The sequence below is a fragment of the Peromyscus maniculatus genome, chromosome 15, assembly GCF_049852395.1.
Source record: "Peromyscus maniculatus bairdii isolate BWxNUB_F1_BW_parent chromosome 15, HU_Pman_BW_mat_3.1, whole genome shotgun sequence".
Lineage (NCBI taxonomy): Eukaryota > Metazoa > Chordata > Mammalia > Rodentia > Cricetidae > Peromyscus > Peromyscus maniculatus.
This window is the reverse complement of record NC_134866.1, coordinates 74394172-74419234: the sequence shown is the minus strand read 5'-3', so window position 1 is coordinate 74419234 and position 25063 is coordinate 74394172. Positions and strand designations below refer to the sequence as shown.

At 44.0% G+C, this 25063-nt stretch overlaps 1 protein-coding gene across 4 annotated transcripts in view; it reads left to right on the top strand.

The window, feature by feature from the left end:
* Iqgap2 (IQ motif containing GTPase activating protein 2) overlaps nucleotides 1-25063 on the top strand; it is a 278808-nt gene that overhangs the window by 220439 nt on the left and 33306 nt on the right. For all 4 annotated transcript variants that reach the window (XM_006985748.4, XM_076552086.1, XM_076552088.1 and 1 more), the window contains 8 exons: nucleotides 7005-7088; nucleotides 8423-8494; nucleotides 9489-9558; nucleotides 11511-11719; nucleotides 16159-16308; nucleotides 19349-19512; nucleotides 21975-22199; nucleotides 24598-24738. In XM_006985748.4, the coding sequence (XP_006985810.2) occupies nucleotides 7005-7088; nucleotides 8423-8494; nucleotides 9489-9558; nucleotides 11511-11719; nucleotides 16159-16308; nucleotides 19349-19512; nucleotides 21975-22199; nucleotides 24598-24738 (1115 nt within the window). The remainder of the gene's footprint in view (nucleotides 1-7004; nucleotides 7089-8422; nucleotides 8495-9488; nucleotides 9559-11510; nucleotides 11720-16158; nucleotides 16309-19348; nucleotides 19513-21974; nucleotides 22200-24597; nucleotides 24739-25063) is intronic.

Sequence of the window (25063 nt, the reverse complement as noted above, 5' to 3'; positions counted from 1 at the left end):
TCTCCAAACAGCAGCGTCTCCACGTGTCCATCTCCTGCTGAACTTGGAGTTGTAAGGGTTAGTGTGTGGTGATTACTGTCTGGCTTCTTCTAGCCTGAGCCAATTGAAGGACAAATGAGTTGGAGTACATTCAGCCTCTGCAGGGCTCTTCTTTGTATAATCGTCACTCTTTGTTCAGACCTGTGGGGTTCCTCCTCTGTATCCCCTCTTTAAAAATTGTGACACAACAGCAGAAATGATGACTTGAGCTTTCTCAAGGGAGGAGGAGAACTTGTCAGATTCAGATGTTTCTGCTGTCTTCTTGCACTGTCCTCTGCTAGCCACCACGCTACCTTCCCAAGGTCTGCATGTGTGTCCTTTTCTCCAGAGGCTAACGCAAGCATGTCACTGATGGGTGGAGCTTGCAGGGCTTTGCTTCAGCTGGTATCTGTGAGATTTCCTTCACTGGAGACATTTCAGTGGAAGAGCATCTCTTTTGTAGCTGTTGGTGAACATCTTTGCCTCCTGTACCGTGTGTTTATGTTATTTGGGGCTGAGGATGACTGTTATTAACTTGGTCTTCTTGTGTAAATGTTGGAGTGTTTTATTTGCTCAAGATGTTAGCAGGACCAAAATGACTTTTTTTTTTTTTTTTGGAAGAAATCTCTGTTGTAGACCTGACACTTAGATTTTTTTTTTATGTGAGCCATTGAGTTCTAATTCAAAATTGTTCTAGCTTATGTGTTGAAAACACAGCCTAAAAATAGAATAATCTACACCATCAAAGGTAAAACAAAATTCAAAGTGTCAGCCAGTGTGGTACACCTTGGACCAGCCCTGCACGCTCCAGTCTTGGAACAAGAGTGCGGTTGGGATTCCTACAGAAGAGCCCACCGTTAGAGATTGCCCTTTCTATTAGAACCCAGTGCTGAAGTCGGGAGAGTGCGGGGACAGGACAGAGAAGCTCACATGGGGCCTTGCTCCTCCTCCACAGTGGGTCAAGATTGAAGAACATGTCATCAAACTCGGAACTTATCCACCATGCCTGCTTTCCTTCCATCCGACATTTTCCCAACAATGAAGGCATGAGGTCTAACAGTAAGGTAATGACACCGGTGTGGCCCAGAAGGGAATGCACTGACCTATACAACCAAACGACCAGGAGCCAAAAAGCATCGTGTTGATCTCATTTCTCACCAGAGTTGCTAATAGAAGCACATTAAAGAAATACTGGAAGGCTTCCCCTGCTTAAAACAGCTCAAGCTTTCTAGACAGTCAGCTGGCCCCAGACATACATTCTTGACAATTTTAGAGGGAAATACAGAAGCAAATCTTCTTGGCCCAAGCCGGCCAGATCCAGGCTACACTTAGAGCTCCGCAGATGTCCAGTCCAACATGGAGGGAAACCAAAGTGAATCTATTGGTGTTTCTGTTTTCAGTGCTGGAAGTTAAGCCTACTGCCTTGTGTATGCTAAGGCAAGCACTCTGAGCTGCACCCCCAACAAACCATCCAGTTTTAGAACAATTAGAAGTCTCTAATACCATTGCTTAATGTACATACAGCTGGGTGTATGGCTCAGTGGTAGAGTGTTTACTGGCATTCCTGAAGCTCTGGGTCCAGTCCCTAACACACACACACACACACACACATACACAAAGCCAAAGTTTGAAAACGAGTAAGCCAGAAAAAGTCATTATACATAAATAAAGGAGATTTTATTTATATCAAATATACAGAAAATGAACATAATTTGTAAAAATGTAAATGAAGTAAATGTCGAGTGATATTCTTCCAGAAGAAAATTTTATACTGAAATTCTCAAAGAATTTAGTAATGAGACACTGTATATATGGGTATGTGGGGAGAAGTGTGAATGGATCAGTAACAGCCGTGGCAATTAAATTGTGACATCATCAAGTGTAAATGAATGAAAGTGAAGAATGAAAAAAATAAACACTGAAAATAATTGAAACGGGCCTGAAGAGTTGGAATCAGAAAGCCAAGAGAAAGAGTAACTGACTTGACTGGCGGCGGCGGCGGCGGCGGCGGCAGCGGCGGCGGAAGCGGGGTCACGCCTTTAATCCCAGCACTCAGGAGGCAGAGGCAGGCAGATCTCTGTGAGTTCGAGGCCAACCTGGTCTACAAAGCAAGTTCCAAGACGGGCTCCAAAGCTACACAGAGAAACGCTTTCATTGAAAAAAAACAAACAAACAAATAAAAAGTAACTGACTTAAGACACATTTCCTCGTGTAAAAATTCTAATGCCCTGCAGGATTGTGAAGCTCAGGTGGGACAATTCACACTGAAGACATCTCCAGTTGCTGCTCTTAGGTGCTCAGTGTGTGATGAGGTAATAGAGACGACTGAGAACAGGTGGTAGGGATCCAGTATTAAGGTCATTGGTGTTTCTGTGGGACGAGGTCAAATACATAATTTTATCTAACAGGACAAACATAACTAGAGTGGAACAATTTTTTCCTTGAACTACTGAAAGCTGGCTTACCTCTCTTAAGGAAGGATGTGGTAATGACTAATATCAAAACCTAGAGCTGGGCGGGAGAGATGGCTTGTCAGTGAAGAGCACTTGCTGCTCTTCCAGAGGACTCAGTGTGGATTCCAGCACCCCTGCCCTGCCCTGTGCTTCCCGTCAGCCTGTAAATACTGCTCCAGGAGATCCCACACCTTGTTTGGGCCTCTACAGATACCCACACCCATATGGCATACACCTAAGTAAAACATAAATGAAAAACTCCTAGCCCTAGGACTGACTGACTGAACTTCCGGTAGAGGAAGGCCACAAGCCTCCAGGCAAAGAGAAGAAAGGGATTGTGTGAAGCAATTTCAGAGCCTAAGGGCTGCAAAGCAGGGGAATCAATCCCCTTGGGGCAGTCGTTCATTGTGCCGACCCTATAGACTAAGCCTTGGAGGTTGCTAGACTTAAGAAGGAGGGGAAAAAGAAATCGTTCAGAGCTTCCTGGCTACCCTACATCACAATCCTTAGACGTTGTGATTTCTGGGTACCCATCATCGAGCAAGACAGCTGCTTCAACAGGCCCGGTTTTCTGGAGATTAACCTTGAAAATACATAAGAAGAGAAGTAATCTCCAGTATTTCACAGCAAATATATGTATAATCCCAGAAAACAGAATAAAGTGGCTACTATAAATTTTCCCACAAGTTCCCGTAGCAGCGAAGAATGATTTTATTACAAAAAACTCCCAAATCATGACGTGGAGACTTAATTAGTTTTCAGTGTTTGGCCTTAGCTTATGCTCGTTTCTGGCTAGCTGTTTTTTCTTTTAACTTAAATTAACCTGTTTCTCTTCATCTACGTTTTGCCTTGGGACTTTTTACCTTTCGTTCTATATGTCCTGCTCTATGTCTGCTGGCTGGCTGCTACCTGGCTGGCCCCGAGCATCTCCCTATCTTTCTCCCTCATTCTCTCCTCCTCCTCCTCTCTCTTCTTCTTTCAAGTCTAGATTTCTCCTCCTATTTATTTTCTCTCCCTGACAACCCTGCCTATTCCTCTCCTGCCTAGCTATTGGCTGTTCAGCTCTTTATTAGACCAGTCAGGTGCCTTAGGCAGGCAAGGTGAAACAGCAACACATCTTTACAGAGTTAAACAAATGCAACATAAACAAGTGTAATACATCCTTACATAGTTAAACAAATGCATCAGAAAAAAATGTAACAAATCCTTACATCATTAAAACAGATGCATCAGAAACAAATGTAACACACTGTTCAATAGTCCACAACATAAGCAAATGTCCTCCTTACATTAAGTATTCCTCAACACATACTTGTTCATTAGAAGAACTTGCAGTTGATGGCTATGAGTGTGGTCTCTGTTACTAACACAGAACTAGACAAGCTAGACCTACTGGAATGGAAACTTCAAAGCTGAAAGAGAAAAGTGTAGAATTTTGACAAATTAAATGTAAGACGTACAGTATTTCTGCTTCTTTATAGATCAAAATCTATACAGAACTTAGCTGCCCTTGTTTAAGAAGCAGCAATGAATACTTCTAACAGAAAGATTCTGGGGAGGTCTACACAAATAGCTGATTATGAGATGAAGCCTGATACCAAAATCTCACAAATAGTGAGTACTGAATCATGAATACAATCAGTAATGCTGAGTGGACAAGGAAAGTGGCTGAGGCTCTGTTACTATTACAGATTAGTTCCTCGTGTTTGTGAATCTGAATTAGTAGAGATGAATGGTATTTGTAAACTTCAGTTAATACTGGAGAAGCAGAAAGAGACCTTGAGCTGATGCAAGCTTTGTTTTTTGCCGTGAGCATGGCTCAAAGAAAGATATGTAATAAATACATAGTCACATAATTATACCTGCGCTACCCACCAAAATGTATGAAGTGTTGTTCAGAGCTTTCTTAGGCGTGTGACAGCCACACTGCTGTGGAATCCCAGTGACCAGGACATTAGGATGTGCTTCCCTGTCTCATCACATTGATGAGCCATTTTTGTGAATAGTTGTTGATGACATCAGACAGCAGTTTCTCAGAAGAGCCACACTGCCACAGATCCCATGGTGGCCTATCTAAATGGGCACTTGATTAAGAATCCTTTAGGTGAGGTTGTTTATATCTTTACCACTCACAGTGTGAGCCACATTCCAGCTTGATCATTGCAGGAAACCTCTGAGAAATGCAGACTCTCAAGCCCCTGTGATCCTGTTGAATCTAACCTGCATGTGCTAACAAAATCCTCATGTCTTCCTACATAGATGCTCATCTTCACCGTAAAAGCCTGAGAAAGAAAACTCCTATGTTTATCTCAACTGATACTGCCAAGTCATTTGACAAAATTCTAAGCCCATTTCTGATTATTTTTAACAATTGTGTTGAAATCTTGGTTTTGTTTTTGTTTTGTTTTTATTTTGTTTTGTTTTTCTTTTTAGTTTTTTTTTAATTTTTATTTTAAACCTTATTTGTATGGGTCTTTTGCTTGGGTGTATTATGTATCAAGTGTGCTCATGCCCCTAGAGGCCAGAAGAGGGCATCAGATCCCCTGCTACTAGAGTTATAAATGGTTGTTGAACCCCCTTGTGGATGCTGGAAATCAAACCTGAGTCCTCTGGAAGAGCAGCCAGTGTTCTTATCTCCTGAACCATCTCTCCAGCCTGGGTTTTTGCTTGTCTTTGTTTTGTTTCGTTTTGTTTTGTTTTGTTTGGAACATAGCATCTTTGTAATGATGAACTGTCCAGTTCAGACTTTAAGTATCTTTCTATTTTTTAATCTACCCCAAAATATAATACTATAATTTTGTTCCTTTATTTCTTTTTTAGTTTATTCATATTTGAGTAAATTAATATTTGGCTAATACAAATAACATCTTTAATATGTTTTTATTTATTTCTGACATATAGAATCAATTTCAACCTTGTAACCAGCTCATTGATCCCCTTGTGCTGCAGCTACTTTTTTTTTTTTTTTCTTTCTTGGGTTTTCAAGACAAAGTTTCTCTGTGTAGCCCTGGCTGTCCTGAAACTCACTCTGTAGACCAGGCTGGCCTCAAACTCACAGAGATCCACCTGCCTCTGCCTCCCAACTGCTGAGATTAAAGGTGTGTGCCACCACCGCCTGGCTACACATCTCATTTTTTAAAATATTTTTGAATCTACGCATAGTGCCGTGTACCTGCAATCCCAGCACTTGGGAGACTGGGGCAAGGGGATTGTGAGTTCGGGGCTAGCCTGAGCCACACAGTATTGCTTGTCCCTAAACAAATAAAAGATGATGAACTCTGTTACAAATAAATTCATCTGACCGTAATCCTATTGAAAACGGGCCTGTAAGATAGTTCAGTGGGTAAAGAGATTCACCGTGGCAGGCCCCATCTGGTGGATGGAGAGGACTCGTTCCTGCTCCTGCAAGTTATATACACATACACTGATGACTATGTAAATGTAAATGTAAAAATAATCATATAGAAAACTATACATTTGGGGGAACTTTAAAATTGCTTGGTTTTGACTTCCATTACATTCCATACATTTTCCTGTCCCTTGAGTATAAAGTAGTTTGTCGGAGGGAAAAAAAAAAAATGGTGGCGGCTTAATGTCCCTCACTTAGGAATTAAGTTGTAGTCAGCCTGTACTTTCTAAAGTGCAGCAGCTGAGTTAATAGGGACTTTGATCTATACAGAAGAGGAATACTATATGCCTTACATTTAATTTGTCAAAATTCTACATCTTTCTCTTTCAGCTTTGAAGTTTTAATCCCAATGGTTTTGCTTTGTCTAATTCCGTGTTAACACAGGTGTTTCGTGTATGTGTTAAATAGAAGCCTTTCATATAACTCAGAGGAGAAAGCAAACCTTGGCATATTGTTGGGTCTCATTTTCTCAAAAGGAAGAAAATGATATATACATAATGACATCTTTGTATTTTAATGCATAATGTTTATATGGGTAGATATGTTGTATAGATTTAGGAATATGCATAGTAAAAAAATGAATAGTTCACTTCGGAGAGAAACTAGATGGAAATAATGACAGACATAGAGATAAGTCTATGTGAGAACACACGAGATGATAAATGGTCAATTATAAGCATATCTTTAGGGATTTGGTCACAGTGAGGGAAGTGCCTTCCTAGCAAAGATAATCATATATTAATCGCTATTTTCAAGCATTTTATATTTCTATCGAATAACACTATTAACAGAACCCAGCTAATACTATGAGAAGGATTCCTTTTATTGTCCCCTTTCGTCACCCAGGGCCCTGGTAAAATTAAGCTTTCAAGTAGAAAATTGGGTGCCCAACTGGGCATTGATGTCCCTTTCTCTGCCTGCTCCAACTCTGGTTCTTTTCTCACGCATCAGTTGGTGTGCTCTGCCCCAGTTAAGTATCCACTGTTGGACATGGTGTCCAGAGGAGACCTGGGAGGGGAGGGCTCCTGCTGGCGTCCCACTTCAGTAACTCCTAAGGTGTGTTTCTATAGCAACTGTGGGCAGCTGTCACTCATCAGTCCCTCCTCCACCTGCTCTTCCCCCAGGCTTTCTGGAAGGGGTGTAAACAACGACAAGAATATCTGAACAGACAGCAAGTGTTTGCTGGTAACGTTGATTCCGTTGTAAAGGTAAGTATCGTTTTCGGCCACATTGAGTGCTCGGATGACCCATTGCCTCTGACTTTGCCCTGACTCTAGAAGAACAGAGATGCATAAGCCTTGAAAGTCAGTCCTGGGCTTGGAGCATCTTCGCACGAGTTGATGAACCACCGTGATGATCCTTTATGTGGTTAGGAGAATCAACTGTGAAAATGTTTTTGTGTCCAGCTCTTTGTCTAGAACATCCAAATTAATTTTTTTTTTAATTAAGGGATCATCTCCCTGCTCTATCCAGTCTGGTTTCATGTTCCTCTTATTGCATTTGCTAGTCGTACTTAGAATGCTCAAACACACCAGCAGAAACCCTCCAGAACCCCTCCGCTGTTAGGCAAATGCGAAGCCACTGACCCAGGGGCTGGCTCTGAGCTACAGAAAGGAGAGGTACCGTGGTGGCCACGCTTAGCTAAAAGCAAAAGAACTAAACAAAAATGAACTGGTAGATGACTTGGAAATCTAGGTGAGAGTCAATAAGGGCCAGAAAGAAACTGAGTGGGTGAGTTGAAAAGATGCTTGAGAGGGCAGAAAACGACAGGGCTAGAACCACGGTGCATTCACTCATTCAGGACATGTTGTCCTGTGTCTGCTATGGAATCCACCCATTCCCGCAGCAAACTGTTAGGCACACTCGGTCCCCACTGAGACCTCTTGAGAGCTTTCCTATAGCATCCTAGAGGATGGAGCTGGGGAGAGGGCTCCACCGGTAAAGACACTTGCTGCCAAGCCTGGCGACCTGAGTTTGGTCTCCAGGACTCACTTGGTGGAGGAAGAGAGCAGGCTCCCTCAGGTCGCCTTCCCACCTATACACACGCACCACGGTATACACCCACGTGTGCACACGCACACGTGAGTAAAATTCCATTAAAAAAAAAAACAAACTAAGGGTTATGGGTTGCATTTAAAGGATGATGAAAGAAAGCCTGGATTTAGTTTCGTTTGATTTACGGACTCACTATAGCTCAGAAGACTACCTTGTTCTCTTGACTTTTACTTGCCAAGATGGAAACTAAGCTACATAGCCCAGGCCGTGAGGTGAATTTTTAAGGATCTTGAAAGAAAACAACAGAAGAAGTGAGAAATGAAGGGGAGGCTTTGCTATCTGTTGATTGGTAGGCTGTTAGTCCTTGTTTGTCCTTTGACACAGGATCTTGAATGTAGCCCAGGCTGGCCTCAGCGTCCTGGGTGCTGGGTTCACAGGCATGCAAGGCCACTGGTGTTCAGCAGATAATGTTTTTAGGAAGGCAGTGTCGTCTGCCTTGAGGATTGTGTGGCTATCACCATGGTGGCTCTATTTTACTGTATTTCAGATTCAGTCCTGGTTCCGAATGGCAACAGTGAGGAAGAATTATCTTTCACGACTGCAGTATTTCGAAGATCATGTAAGTCACATGCACATGGCTTTCCTTTTGGGCTAAGAATGAACTAAATCAATACTTACTGAATGTTAGTATTGAATAATTTGACTAAACGGTGCTGGTGACCACCTGGGAATAAACAGACCTCAGAACTCAGTGTGACAGGAACGGGAGCTTACCTTTGAACTCAGAAGTCACACTGAGTCAAGGACAGAGGGGAAAGCATGGCCTAGTAATACCAAAAAGAGAACATTCTAGTCCTGTATTTTCTTTTTTTTTTTTAGTTAATTTTATCTAATTTTACATCTTGACAGCAGTTTCCCCTCCCTCCCGCTCCTCCCATCCCCTACCCCCATGTCCCCTCTGCCCCGTCCCCAAATCCACCCCTCCTCAGTTTCTGTTCAGAAAGGGGTGGGTCTCCCATGAGTATCAACAAAACATGGCACATCAAATTGCAATAAGACTAAGCCCCTCCCTTTGTATTAAGGCTGCGCGAGGTGACCCAGTATGAGGAACAGGGTCCCAAAATGCCAGCCAAAGCGTTAGGGACAGCCCCTGCTCTAGCAGTCGGGAGTCCCACAAGTAGATCAAGCTACACAACTTGTCACATATAGAGAGAGCCAGGTTAGTCAAGTGTTTTCCAACACAGGATATACAGTTCGTCTGGCTGCTAACTGATTAATTTAAATCTAAACCACAGGGGGGAAAATGTCTGAATATTCAAAGAATAAAACTATCAACATCAAATGGGTCATTTAGGTCCTGGCATCCTTTTCCTTGTTAATTGACAGTCCTTCTATAGTCCTGTTTATTTTTGTAGCTAACTTATTTTACTTCTTAAAAAAAAAAAAAAAAAAAAAGATGACCCACAATGTGGGAGAATAAATATTAAATGTGCTACATCTAAAGAGCAGTGATTTTTAATAGTATCAGTTCTTAAAAGTCCTAAATTCTAAAACAGTGGGGCAAATGGGACTCCAAGAGATCCCCTCAATGACTCCCCTCAATGTTTTTGCAGAAAAATGAAATTGTGAAAATCCAATCCCTGTTGCGGGCAAACAAAGCCAGAGATGACTACAAAGCGCTGGGTAAGTGGGCACCATGGGAGGCAGAGCCTGGACCCCTCCCTGGCCAGCAAGGATACTTCTCTAGCCTATAGACTGCAGAGGCTGTCCCAAGAACCAGAGGACAAATGCAGTCTCTGACAGATCCTGGTCATCTCGGGCTCTAGGTTCTGAACAAGTGAGCCCGGGGCGGATAGGACAGGAGGGGGCGCTGCCTGTTAGGGGTGAAGTGGAAAAGCAGAGTGTGTAGCTAGAGTTTTCCTGCCTTGCCCATAGTCAGGACAAATATTTGTCACCCGCCAGTCCCACAGCTGCTCAGACCCAAACAAGTAAACACAGACACTTATATTGCTTACAAACTGTATGGCCATGGCAGGCTTCTTGCTAACTATTCTTATATCTTAAATTAATCCATTTCTATAAATCTATACCTTGCCACGTGGCTGGTGGCTTACCGGCATCTTCACATGCTGCTGGTCATGGCGGCAGCTAGCAGTGTCTCTCTGCCTCAGCCTTCTGCTTCCCAGAATTCTCCTCTCTCCTTGTCCCACCTACTTCCTGCCTGGCCACTGGCCAATCAGTGTTTTATTTATTGACCAATCAGAGCAATTTGACATACAGACCATCCCACAGCAAGAGTGGGTACCATTTCTTCTTCAAAAAGAACGAGATCAGCATAAATCCCATTGTACCTTCAATTTGAGTTACGGGGAAGGATAAGAAGACAGAGAAGAAGATCCAGCTACATTTCAGGGGTTCACTTTGTGGCCTGCCTGTCCTGATCCCCTCCTCTCGTTTTTAAGGATTGAATATGTTTATGTAGGAAAATTTGAAAATAGTCCTAAAAGGCAGCAAAACAAACTGGACATGGAGTGTGCACACCCGTTATCTCAACCTGGGAAATGGAGGCCAGGAGATCAGGAGGCGAAGGCTGTCCTCAGCTGTAGAGGGTTCAAGGTCCAGTCTCAAGATAAACAAGTGAAGTAACAACAAAGCAAAACACAGTCTCATCTCCCAATGGTGGTAACCACAGACACCATCCAAGGTCAGCTCTCTAGCACAGATCTCAAAAATAGGACAGCCACAGAGGTGACGTCTGTGGTCCATGCCGGGTTCGTGCTGAGTCAGCAGGTGTTTGTCAGAGTCAGCACAGAGTCAAGCTGTAAATGTAAGGAAGACTGACTGACAGGGCCCTTGATGACAGGCCAGTCAGCCATCTGATAACAGTGAGACAGTCCTCTTCTTAAGTACTGGTCATCCCCATGGTTGGTGTTACCCAAGCTGATCTCATGATATGTAAGTGTCACAGTGTCAGAAAATAAGACCAGAAACTCTTAGAATTTCTACACAAAGTTCCTCTGAGGCTGGTCCCTGGGTTCTCAGCAGCCCCACCCCATCCCCCCCTTGGTCTGTGCTTAAAAGGACAATGACCAAATTTCAATGTCTACCATCTTTTTACTTCTACCAAGGAGAGCATTCACTCACTTATCCTCTAGTCGATTCCTGCTTGGCCGTTAGACCCCTGCTCTTCTGTCAACCCTTGTTGGCCTCCACCCAGTTCTGGCTCCTTCCCCAAGATCCTTTGTGCTGAGAGAAACCACTTCTTCCTGCAGCCAGAATGCTAATCTCTTATCTGGCTCAGCCACCGGGTCTTAGAGCTCAGGTCTGTTGGTTTAACTTTCTTTCTTCATCAATAAGGCAGAGACAGGTCTGTCTGCTCAGTGTCTGAGTCTGCTGACCGTGAGGGAGAGAGCTGGCTAATGAGTATTAGATAAGTAGAAAACAGTGGGGCCAGGCATTATCAGTTTTGTGCATTTGTTTATGTGGGTTTGCTTATCTTGCTCTCACTGATGGAGAACAACCCACGCCACAGACTACATGCTTTGGTTGGTTTATTTTTGTAGTAATAGTTTCATGGCAGAGCCAGCTGTGAGTGATAATTCCCAATTAAAATATGCCTCCTCTTCTCCCCGCAGTTGGCTCTGAAAACCCACCTTTAATGGTAATCCGAAAGTTCGTGTACCTGTTGGACCAAAGCGACTTGGATTTCCAGGAGGAGCTAGAGGTAGCAAGGCTGCGAGAAGAAGTAGTGACTAAAATCAGGGCCAATCAGCAGCTGGAGAAAGACCTGAACTTGATGGACATCAAGATCGGACTGCTGGTGAAGAACAGGATCACGCTGGAGGTCAGTGGGCCGTGGGTCCCTCGGCTGCCAGCAGAGAAGATGCATGTGTATGTGCGCAGGAGGCTGGGTCCAGGAAAGCATGTTGGGAATTTTGTACAAGTTGTTCAAAGCTCATTTATCATTTTTGTTATAAGTTATTGGTTTTCTTGCCTCTTGCCTCTGACGTATTTTTAACACTTTTTAACCATTCTGATAAGATGGGGTTCATTCAGGGTAGTATAGTTTCTAAAATGAAACTCACATGTAAGAAAACCCACATACATATATATAAAGCCAAGGTCTTTATAGAGAACAAAGTATTCCGCCATTTAAAAATGCATGTTCTAATATGAAGATACGTGAATCTGACGACAACAGGAAACACTATAAAGTTACTGGGACTCGGGTCTTTTCCCAGAATCACCACAAGCTAAGAGGGCTGCAGATGATTCTGATATACTGAAGGGTGGTATAGTCGGGCCTAGTTTCCAGTTCCTTGCAATGTTCAAGACAATTGGAGTCTGCCTTCAATATACACAACAGTTGTCATCCTAGAAAATCACGCACATACTGACATTTTTGTGTATGGAAAAATACGTTGTACGTATATGCAGAACACTTAGATTCGAGGCTCAGGTACTCACAAACACACCTATGTGAATGAGCAGATAGCCATTCACTATTTGTACCAGACGAGATCATTCAATTATCCTACAAAAGGCAGAGCCTCTATCATCCCTAGCCCCCACCCAAGGAAACCACAAATGTCTTCCACAAGAGCCCCCCAAAAACCTCTGTAGCTTCCAAAATGTCATCTGAAGAGTGACCCTGTGTCACCAGTGGCCTTCAAACAATCTATGGGACATGTTAGAAGAGCAGAAAGGGAGTCATTATTACCCAGGAACAAATCGGACCCTCTCTCCCATGGCCCTGTTCTTTTCCTGTATGCCACATCCGTTTTCAGAAAACTGATTGACCACGGAGGGCGGCTGAAGGCCCTGGAGAGTCAGAGCTAGACAGCCAGTTCTCAGGGATCTAGCATGCGGCTGGGGATGGCAGCCGCAGGGGCACCTGGGACAGTAGTAAATGCCCCACCCTCATACTCCAGGCTTGATAATAACATTAGGTGTGGTGGCACACGCCTTTAATCCCAGCATTCAGGAGGCAGAGGCAGGTGGATCTCTGTGAATTTGAGGCCAGCCTGTTCTACACAGTGAATTCTAGGACAGCCAGGGCTGTTAACACAGAGAAATTCTGTCTCAAAACAAACAAAACAAAACAAAACAAACAAAAAAAAAAAAAAGAAACAAGAAAGAGAGGGAGAGAAAGAGAGAGAGAGAGAGAGAGAGAGAGAGAAGAAAGAGAGAGAGAGAGAGAGAGAGAGAGAGAGAGAGAGAAAGAAAGAAAGAAAGAAAGAAAGAAAGAAAGAAAGAAAGAAAGAAAGAAAGAAAGAAAGAGAAAGAAAGAGAAAGAAGAAAGAAAGGAAGGAAGAAAGGAAGAAAGAAAGGAAGAAAGAAAGAAAGAAAGAAAGAAAGAAAGAAAGAAAGAAAGAAAGAAAGAAAGAAAGAAAGAAAGAAAGAAAGAAAGAAAGAAGAGGGCTGGAGAGATGGCTCAGAGGTTAAGAGCACTGGCTGTTCTTCCAAAGGTCCTGAGTTCAATTCCCAGCAACCACATGGTGGCTGAAAACCATCTGTAATGAGATCTGGTTCCTTCTTTGGGCCTGCAGGCATACTTGCAGGCAGAACACTGTATACATAATAAATAAATAAATCTTTTTTTAAAAAGGAAGAAAGAAAAAGATAGGGAAAGAGCTGAAGAAAAGGAAAAAATGAAAATAGAGCAGCTTGTAACTTAGGAATTGTTTTCTGAATATTTGAAAATAAAACAACAAATTATGTTTCTAAAAAAAATCACTTGATCTTTTTTTCAAGCATTGTCTGTTTGTACCTTTCATTTGCGTGAGAACTCTGAAAGTGTAACATCTCCCAAAGGGTTTTTCACAATGCCTTTTATGGCCTTAAACTGCAGCTGTGCTGTCCCCATAAACTTGTAAACAGGAAATGCCTTCTTCTCATAATAAAGGCTTAGTTTGAAATCACCAGATACTCTAAATAGTATGTATCTTGTGGAAATAGTCATATAGCACATACCCCCATCTCTATGAATGTTTGAGGTTTGGTTTGGCTTTATTCATTAATAATCGATAGCTTTGTGAAACAAAACTAATTTTTTGAGCCAGGAGCACTGGAACATGCCTGTAATCCTAGCTACTTGGGAGGCTAAGGCAGGGGGATTGCCTTAGTCCAGGAGCTGGGCATGGGCAAAACCCTCTTCCCTCCCTGCAAAAAGTTCATTTTTCTGTGTATATTTTCAAACACTAAATGCACATCCAACATTTACTAGAAGTTAAACCAATGATTATTAAATATAGCTCCCTTTATCTTATCACTGACAGTTCCATGTTTGATGATAAGATTAGAACAGTATAGGTTTACCTGTAACATTATGTTACTGCAAAAATGAAGAACAACTTAAAACACCAGATAACTGAGGATCCATGACTTAGATACTTTTCTTGCCGGGCGGTGGTGGCGCACGCCTTTAATCCCAGCACTCGGGAGGCAGAGCCAGGCGGATCTCTGTGAGTTCAAGGCCAGCCTGGGCTACCAAGTGAGTTCCAGGAAAGGCGCAAAGCTACACAGAGAAACCCTGTCTCGGGAAAAAAAAAAAAAAGATGCTTTTCTTGTTTGCTTTCGCCAAATAGTCTAACCAAAGCAATCTAAGGAAGGGTTCCTCTTAGCTCACCGTTTGAGGGCACAGTCCATCATGGCTGGGAAAGAGAGACAGTGAGTGACAGCTGCTTGAGCTGTGGCAGTGTGAGGCTGCTCACTGCCTCTGCAGTCAGGAAGCAGAGAGAGATGAGCGCTGGTGCCAACCCACGCTCTCCTTTTTGATTCCTTTCAAGCCCTCAGCCTATGGGACGGTTCCACCACACTGAGGGTGGGGCTTCCTTTCTTGTCTAAACCTCCCCACGGACAGCCTCACAGACCTGCCCAGAGGTGTGCCCCCTGGCTATTCCAAATCTAAGTTGACAAAGAAGATTAACCATTTCAGCTGTGAGTTTGGCTTGATGTGTATATTATGCAGCCACTAAAAAGTGTCCCTGAAGACTATTTGAGGGCAAGAAAATGGTTTACCATATAAAAGAGAAAAAACAATACCTAAAACAGTATGACTTCTTTTATTATTAAAGAAAACTTACTGAAGAAAATCCAGGAAAAGAAAACAAAGTGATAGAACTTAATTTTAATTGTGTTTCCTAAACAAAAAATAAATAAATGTTGAACATCTCTTATGCTTATTACCCATGTGAGTATCTCTTAGGGGAAATGCCAATTCAAGTCCTTTGTATGGGGGGAGTGGGGATGTATGAATTCTGAGCCTTTCTAGTTTTTAGTAGTAAGAGCTTATCTATTTTGCAGGCATTTTATCTTCTCCTGTAAGTCTTGAAACTTTTTAATTTTGATGACAGCCAATTTTGTTGTTCCTTTTGTAACTTGTGTTCTGTGTTATATAGAAGAAGCTGTTGTCCAATCCAAAGTCAAAATTGTTGGCCAGTTTTCCTTTCTAGAGGTGGATAGTTTCCACTTTTATATGTATTTCTCTGTTTTGAGTTCCTTTGTGAGGTAGGGGTCTGACTCCTCCCCTGTGGGTGAAGAGATCTAGCTGTTCCTTCATCCTTTTTTATAAAGAGTATTCTTTCTCCATTGAATTTTCCTGGTGCATGCGTTAAATCTTGAGAGCATATGAGTACAGCTTTGGAGAATGCCTGTCCTAGTTAGGGTTTCTATTTCAGCAAAGAGACACCATGACCATGGCAGCTCTTATAAAGGAAAACATTTAATTGGGGCTGGCTTACAGTTCAGAGGTTTAGTCCATTGTTATCATGGCAGGAAGATGGTGGGATGCGGGCAGACAGGGTGCTGGAGAGGGAGCTGAGAGTTCTACATCTGGAGCAGCAGGCAGCAGGAAGTGTGCCACACTGGGCCTGTCTTGAGCGTCTGAACTCTCAAAACCCACCCCCCACCCCCCCCACCCCCGTGTCACACTTCCTCCAAGAAGGCCACACCCACTCCCGCAAAGCCACACCTCCTAATAGTGCCACTCCCTATGGGCCTATGAGGGCCATTTTCATTCAGACCAGAACAATGCCTACAACAAAGCCTGAGCTCACCCACCAGGTGCTGTTCTTCAATTTAGTGCCCTCTCTTCCTTTGTTTCCAGATGGGGGAAACAGAAAATTCACCCTTGCAGCAGTGTGCGTGCGTGCGTGCGTGCGTGTGTGTGTGTGTGTGTGTGTGTGTGTGTGTGTGTGTGTGTGTGAATGCATGTGTGCACGCGTATGAAGGGAGGTGGTAAAGGGTACCAAAGTAAAAATAACATCATAAAATTCTTCACAGGATGTAATCTCACACAGAAAAAAGCTAAATAAGAAAAAAGGCGGAGAAATGGAAATACTGAATAACACAGACAACCAGGGGATTAAAAGCTTGAGTAAGGAGAGAAGGAAAACACTGGAGACCTACCAGCAACTGTTCTACCTTCTCCAGGTGAGCGTGCTTCACCCTCCGTGATGGGTTTTGGATAAACACTGTCTCATGTTTGCGGATCTTTCCCCGTGCCTCAGCCAACAGCATAGTTATGTGCTATATGTTAACAGTATAATAGCAGCTTTAGCAAAACCGGTTTATAATAATAGCTTAGAAAGTACTGTACTAAGGACCAGCCATCCCGTCGGGTGCTTTACACAGATTAACTCCCTGAATTCCTGTTCTAGCCCTGTGGGTCAGGCTAAGTGCTGTCATTCTACCCATATGGCAGATGAGAAAGCTCAGCCCCAGCCAGTAAATGGTGGGCAGAATGCAGGCGGTTAGCCCTCAGGCCTAGTCCCTTCTTCACGTCTGCACCATACCTCAGTGATGTGCAGAAGCAACAGAAATGTAATAGTGATGACATCAGCCATTATTAGATTTCATGTCAACCGTGACAAAACTAGCCAGTAGAAAAGCATATCTGTACCAGGGCCAGACCTCCTCCTTTGGGGGACAGGGCCAGAGAGGTGGGTCAGTAGTTGTTCATTGTGTGACCACAGCAGTGGGAAAACCATCCCCAAAGAGCTGGGTCAGTGGTTGGTCACTGTGTGACTCCAGGCCTGGAGATGCCTGCTGAGTCTTTGCTAGAGGGCCTCCTTGAGACTGGATACAAAGAGAGAGCTCACTACCCAAGCCGTAAATATGCATTAGCCCCACTAAGAGCAAGATGCTAATACCTGTAGCGTAGCGTTAGTTCTCTAGGAATAACAGATAGGACAATGTCTTCAAATGGATGTAGGTGCCTCTGATGACCACTATGTGGCAGCCTAGGAGGAAAAATGTCAATGCTTTGTTTTTGCCTGTGGAATAAAGACACTGCTGATCTGGCAACCTTTCCTGAAGCAAAGCAACACCTACCCAGACCCACAACCACCCCCGGCCGCCTTAAGCAGAAACGGTTTTCTTGTCTGTCTAATTTAGAGTAGTCATCAACCAGTGGTTGGGTGTTTAATCTTAAACACTTGCCTTTTTTTTTTTTTTTTTTTTGTATCCGTGAAATTACAAGTTTCTGTAGGTTCTTGACGATTTGATAGAATTTCTGTTGTGAGACAGAAAGGTAAGAACACAGTTGCTGGCCAAGAATTGCATTGTTTACCGTGTTCTAGCATGAGTTCGGAGCGGTGAAAAGGACCAGGAACATGTATAGAATGATTGCTCCAGCCCACAGCCTCCAAAGCACCCACACTGAGGGCAGCAGAGGGGACTGTTGAGCTGTATCACGTCCTCACCTGTATGGTGTTGGTCTTTACTTCTGTTTTTTTGTGGGGCGTTTACCCACCACCCCCACAGCTCCCCAGAGTTTTCTTGAGTGCGATCAGCAGGAAATATTAGATAGAAGGATTTATAGCGGAGAATCGTGCGGAGATAAACAGATAGAAAATAAAGGATAGCCTCGAGAGGGCCTGGAACCTATTCCAACGGGCCCAGACTGTCTCTGGTCCAGGGTTTTTATAGAGACGCCAAGGGGTGGAGCCAAAGACCTCCTCCCCCAGCACAGCCAAGTGCAGACCATCTCAGACACCTGCACTCAGGCCCGTGGTCCTGATCATCCTCTATTCAGACCTGCTGGGTAAAGCCACGAGGAACCCGAGAACGGGCTCCCACAGTTTTTGAGACAGGTGTCCAAGGTCAGTGAAGAAACTGTAGGAGAAAAACCAACCTGGGTGCCTTTCCTTTGCTCACACTGTTGATAAGGACTCTTGACCACAGCAGACCAGTTGAGAGAGCTTTTTGGCTTAGGTTTGTCTGTCCAGCACTACCATGTGTAGAAAATACTCTGTTAGTCTATCGAGAAAGCATCATCCTGGGCTAGAAAGAGGCTCGCTGGTTAAGAGTACTTGCAGATGACCCAGGCTGGGTTCTCAGCACCCACTTAAGGTGGCGCCTGTAACTCCAGTTCCAGGGTATCTGACACCCTCTCTGGGCCTCCAGCACCTGCACATATAGTGCACATACAGACAAGCAGACACACACATAGACACTTTAAATTTTTTTAAATAATTAAAAAGAAAGTAGTGCCCTGGACATCTATTCCATAAAACTTCAACCCATCACTCTGACCTCAAAACTGAATCTAAGTAGCAATACATACTGGAATCTGGTTTGTCTAGGAAACCTTCAGGCCACGCTACTAGAGCATCTTGGGAAAACACTAGTTGTCAAGCATATTAATTGAACATTGTCTTTTCTCGTGAGCAGTGAGAAGAATTAAGGGTATCCTTCTTTCTGTGAATTCCTCCCTCCATACAGGCTGTTTTCTCTTTTCATTTCTGCCCAGTCAGCATAGCTGCCAAAGAAAGACAGACCCAAGGCTGGCGCTTACGTCAGTGAGTCTGTCTTCAATGGAGCTCCGTTGTCTTTTAATTCCTGTCAACTTCTTGAACTCTTTTTTTGTGGTCATTGTTTTGACTCGTGTTCTTTCTGGGGTTTCCCTTGTTGGCTAACCTGACCACCCACCTCCTGAACCTTATACCTTCTCCCTCCTGACAGACTGTCATGGCGGGCTGGCTCACTGTCTCCATGGGTAAGCGGGACCTCTTCTTTCTCCTTCTGGACTCCGACAATGCTATGCATTTCCTTCTATTTACCCATCGATCTTTCTAGGCCAGCCTGTGTAGCTGAGCCTTAGTCTATTCCTTTCTCTTCTATTCCAGATTCTATGGGGCCACCTCCTCGTCTGTGTCTCTATAATAAACATTAGTACGTCACTTCCGCGGTTAAAAGTACAAACTGAATAAAAGATAACTGTAGTAGACAAACATGTGATGAGTAGCATTTACATCTTCTAACTCTCAAGTGGGGCTTTCTCCACTGTAATTGGAATATTAGCTGATCTCTCTAAAGGCTCTGTGCTAGGAACACGTCCATGGAAGCACGTCTATGTTTCTCATGACATGCTGAGTCATGGAAGAGAGGGGAATCCGATACCACATTCTGCTTTCATATATATCAACAGCCTCTAGCTCATAGAGCTGCTTTCTTCCCTCTTGCCTTGTAGACCAACCCTTTATACCTGGCTAAGCTGATTTTCCAGATGCCACAGAACAAGTCAACTAAATTCATGGACACTGTTATTTTCACACTGTACAATTACGCCTCTAATCAGAGGGAAGAGTACCTGCTGCTCAAGCTTTTCAAAACCGCTCTGGAGGAAGAAATCAAGTATGTATAAAATCCTTGGGAAAACACGCAGATGCTTGTTAGTGGTGGGTTATCTCAGGCTGACTTGGAGATCGCTTTAAGTGGAATTTACAGCAGAATTCTTGTTGAAGTATGCCGAGTTTTGTGGGATTGAAGCGGAATGTTGATTGATAGTTGAACTTCTGGTTTGTCGGAACTATTAGCTGCAGATTTCTCCTACTGGAGATCCAGCTGAGTCAGCTTTTATTGTCTATATGTGCAACAGCTGAAAACCAGAAGGTTCTCAGAAACTGAGTATCAGTGCCTTCTGAGTGAGGCAGAGATTATGATCTCTGCTGAAGTCTTCCTTTCTCCTTAGAGCAAATTCTGCTGATGTGGCTTTTGACTTGGCTAATATAAAAATCATATAGGTAGCTAAATAAATTAATTCCCCAAAATACACAAGAAGTGTCCCAAGCGAGAGTGGACCTTAATTGCTTTTGCAACCTCCTGGAGCCGTAAGCTCTGCCAGCTCCCAGGGGCCTCAGCAGCACATAAGCTTGGACAGCTGTGCCCTCAGAGGCTCTTAAGACAGTGACTGAGGATGCGTTTGCACCTCTCCATTGGAACCCATGATGCCCATTCCACGGCGATGTAGACTCCGTGTGCTCATAAACATCTATAGAGGCCACGGGAGGCTGATTCAGGTGGCCTAGGTGGGTCTGTAGCAGGCTCTTGGGTGGGTCCCAGAACCCCTTATTTGCGGGGCTTGAGCAATGACTGCCTCTACTCAGGGCCTCACTTCCCCCATTTATAAACTAGGTGTATGCATGTGTTGGGAGAGGGGTGTAGATATCAGCTCCAGGAGGGCAAGCACAGCGCCTGCTGGGTTCATTCCTGCATGCTTATTGAGACTAAATCAGTGCTTCTCAACCTGTGGGTCGTGACCTCTTTAGGGGTTGCCTATCAGATGTTTACATTATGATTCATAAGAGTAGCAAAATTAGTTATGAAGTATCAACAAAGTAATTTTCATGGACACATGCGGGGTCAGAGGGATGTGGAGGAAAGTCCCACTGAGATCAACTGAATTCAGTTTTTCTGAAAGAGCTGCTGCCTGGCCCACATTTTGAGGCATCACTACAAGAGCTAGAAAGGGGTAGAAACAGCATGGGCACAGATACAAGAAAGTCGATTGCTCTGGCCAAGAAATGGCCTGGTGACTGCCAGGAGGTGAGGCTGCAAAGATGGGCTGGGGCCCTGTCACAGAAAACACGGAGAGAAGGTGCGTGCGTGCGTGCGTGCGTGCGTGCGTGTGTGTGTGGGGGGGGGGTATTTGTGTGGGAGGTATGTATGTGGGGGTGTGGAGTATGTGTGTGTTTGTGGTGCGTGTGTCTGTGTCTGTCTGTCTATCTGCTCACAGAAGCCAGCAGAGGGTATTAGATTCCCCAACTGGAATTACAGACAGTTGTGAGATACCAGGCATGGGTCCTGGGACCCAAACTATAGTCCTCTGGAGTACTAAGCACTTTTACTAAGTACTGCTGAGCCATGTTTCCGGCCTCTCTCTTTACCTTCTGGGGAGCAGTGGAAGGTCTTTTAACATGTTGTTCTTGTTGTTTTGAGAAAATTAACCTGAGCAAAGTACATAAGCTGAATGAAACAGAGCTATCCAAGTCAGAGACATGAAGAGAGTGATAGGGAAAAGATATTTTGTGTGTTTAACACACTGGAGTTTGAACAATAGAGAACATGTGGATGAAAATATGTAAAGGAAATAATAAATTCCAGAGTGGCCCCTAGGAATGAGGTGTGACTTAGAAATTCAGACCCATGGATGAGTCCCAACGAAAGCAGTCACTCAAGCTATGTGCGTCACTGAATGAGGGGACAGCATGATATGGCCCAGCTTTGATGCACCAGTAACTGGCTGGATCACTGACTTTACCCCATCCACCCTGCTAGTCCATGTCGCTGGTCCCGAACACAAAGAGAATGTAACATTGTGTTGAAAGAAATACCTGCTGAGAAAATAAAAAGGAATGCCCGGGTCTAATAAGGACGGGGATAGAATGTAGAAATGGAGAGTAATCAAGAGGAGAGCTTGAGAGCCAGGTAGCCCAGCCACAGCATGCAGCTAGAAGCCACATGGCAGTGAATTTACGAGGGATCTGAAGATGTCCAGAGAGTTCATTCAACCAAGAAAGACTCCTTCCAAATGTGGTAAACTGAGGGTCAGTGCCACCCAGTCGTCTTAGCTGGTCCTGGGTCATCTTAACTGTCTCTGGTCATCTTAGCTGGTCCTGGGTCATCCTAGTAGTCCCCAGTCATTCTAGCTGTCCCTGGTCATCTTAGCTGTCACTGGTCATTTTAGCTGGTCCCAGGTCATCATCTTAGGTGTGTCCCCCATTCAACTTAGCTATGGTCCATTTGCAGCCCACACCTCCCTGTAGGATGAGCCTGAGGCTGCAGCTTCATTTTGTCTTGGCTTGGGCTTTGCTTAGGTCAAAGGTGGACCAGGTCCAGGACATAGTGACGGGCAACCCTACAGTCATCAAGATGGTCGTCAGCTTCAACAGAGGGGCCCGGGGACAGAACACCCTGCGCCAGCTCCTGGCTCCAGTGGTAAAAGAGATCATTGAGGACAAGGCCCTGATCATCAACACCAACCCCGTGGAGGTGTACAAGGCTTGGGTGAACCAACTGGAAACACAGACTGGAGAGGCCAGGTAACAGAGGCAGGGGGATGCCGGCTTTGTCATGCTTTGTAATTATTAATTCTTAAAGTTTGGTTTCTTTGGTTGATTTTGTTGTTGTTGTTGTTGTTGTCAGCAGCGGTGGTGGTGGTGGGGTGTGTGTGTGTGTGTGTGTGTGTGTGTGTGTGTGTGTGTGTGTGTGTGTGTTTGCGTGCGCCTTTGTACATGTCTATCTTTTCTCTTTTTTTTTTTTTTTTTTTTTTTTTTTTTGAGACAGTGTATCTCACTGGCCTGGAATTCACGATTCAGCTAGGCTGGCCGGCCAATGAGCTCCAGAATCCTCCTGTCTCCATCTCTGCAGAGCTGGGATTACAAGTGTTCGCCATCATTCCTGGCTTTCTTGTTGTGGGTTCTGGCACTGTGCTCGTGTCCCTGTGCACGTGAGGTAATCACCTCACTAGCTGAGTGAGCTCCCAGCCCCCAGACTCTTAGTCTTCTTAATACTCAATGGTATTTTCACATTTCAGAAGCAATCGACCCCCATCTCAGCTCTGCAATCCCTTTCCTTGTTTATTCTTGGTGTTTCTAAATCTAGACCAGAAATCCTTTGTCATTTTCCAATGAGTAGCTGTAAGCAGCAATGGTCCGGGTGGGCTTGGCTTCTTCCGGGAGTAGTTTGTGATCTAAGCAATCCAAGCTTTTGTTTTCCTGCAAAAGGATGCCCCGTGAAGTAATTAAGATGTCGGAGAACTACGTGGGCGGTTGTCATAGTACTGTCTGTCATAGTGAAAAGTCATGAAATTCAAAATATTTACTGTGGGGATTTACTGAGTAAATGCTTCTATACCACATAATGGAGTAGGCGCCTGTTTGGAGTGGAAGCGTAGAGTTGTGTTTATTGACACTGGAAATATGTTCATGATGTGTCTTTCTTTTATATTTCAGTACAATCACCCATTTTCTTTTTTAAAAGGTTGGTTATATATATATATATATATATATATATATATATATATATATATATATGCACACACCTGGGGTTTCTATGGGATGTACACATCCAAATGTCCTTGCACCCATGAGTGTGTGAGGCCTATATATCATACATAGAAGGACTTGGAAAGTTATTTACTAAGATATGAAATTGGTTATCTCTTTATCAGTGCTATTTCCTTATGTGCTGGTTTTGTTTTTTTATTATTTTTTTTTTTACTATAATGAACCCATTATATTTGTTTGTTTGTTTTTTGAGACAGAGTTTCTCTTTATAGCCTTGGCTGCCCTGGAACTAACTCTGTACACCAGGCTGTCCTGGAACTCACAGAGATCTGTTATGTGATATTTTGAAACAGGCATTTGGGACAGAGAACTTGGGTTTACAGAGATCTACCTGCCTCTGCCTCCCAAGTGCTAGGACTAAAGGCTTGTGCCACCACCACACAGCTAATGCATTAGATTTTTATTGCATAAAAAATGAAAAGAAGCAGGCATGGCGGAACACACCTATAATTCTAACACTTGGGAGATAGAGACATTAAGATCAGGAGTTCAAAGCTAGCCTCACTGTGGTGGTTTGAAGGAGAAAGGTCCCAGTGGGCTCATATATTTGAATACTTGGTCCACAGTTGGTAGAACTGTTTGGGAAGGATTAGGAGTTGTGGCCTCGTTGAAAGAGATGTGTCACTTGGGGATGGGATTTGAGGTTTCAAAAGCCCATGCTGTTCCCAGTTAGCTATTTCTGCTTCTATTTGTGAATCTGGATATAAGGTCTCAGATACTACTCTAGCGCCATACCTGCCTGCCTGCCCACCTGCCATGTTCCCTGCCATGATTATTATAGACTCTGACCCTCTGGAACCGTTAGCCTCAAATTAAACATTTTCTTTTACCAGTTGTCTTGGTCATGGTGTTTTGTCACAGCAACAGAAAAGTAACTGAGATACCTCACCTACATAGGAAGTTTAAGGCCAGCCTGGACTGTGCGAGACCATCTCATAAACTTTAAAAAGGGAAATAGGGGTTGAGGTCATAGCTCACTAGAAAGCCTTTGCCTAGCATGTACAAGGCTGTGGGTTCAATCAGCAACAAAAATAATAGGGAGGGAGGGAGGGAGGGAGGGAGGGAGGAAGGAAGGAAGGAAGGAAGGAAGGAAGGAAGGAAGGAAGGAAGGAAGGAAGGAAGGAAGGAAGGATTAGTTGAGTCTACATAACCTGGTCCACGTTTCTTTTTCCATTAACGCTAAGAGGGAGGCTTGGAGTCCCTACTGATTCAGCAGTAGTGGGAGGTGCACTGTGTGTGTCTTGCTTAGCTGGAGTCATGGGCAACCTCCAGCTCATTCCACAGAGCCCGACTACAGAGCCAGCTGGCAGGACACTGGTGCTCACACGTGGACCTCAGCACCTGTTCATTTGAACCCTTGTTGTATTTCCAGCAAGTTGCCTTATGACGTGACCACAGAGCAAGCCCTGACATACCCGGAGGTGAGGAATAAACTGGAGGCCTCTATTGAAAACCTGAGGAAAGTCACCGACAAAGTCCTGGGTTCGATCATTTCTTCCCTCGATCTGCTGCCGTAAGTCGACTCGTAGCGACTTTAGCGGTCTTGGCTGAAGTTCTCGGAATATTACCTAAGGCCTGGAGTAAAGAGTAAACCACTTGTGTTGCATTTGCTGTTTAAAATGATGATCTAGAGTCAGGAACGATGATTGTGAATATGAGACCAGACCGGACTCTATAACAAGACTCTATCAAAACAAACCAACCAAAACTAGAAATACAAGGTGGCCTACGGAATGATTTGGATTCATACCCACCCTCCAATGGCCACAAGCAGCGCTCAGGTGCTAGCGTCAGCCCTGTGATTCCATTGCATCTCACTTTATGTTGACGTTTTAGGA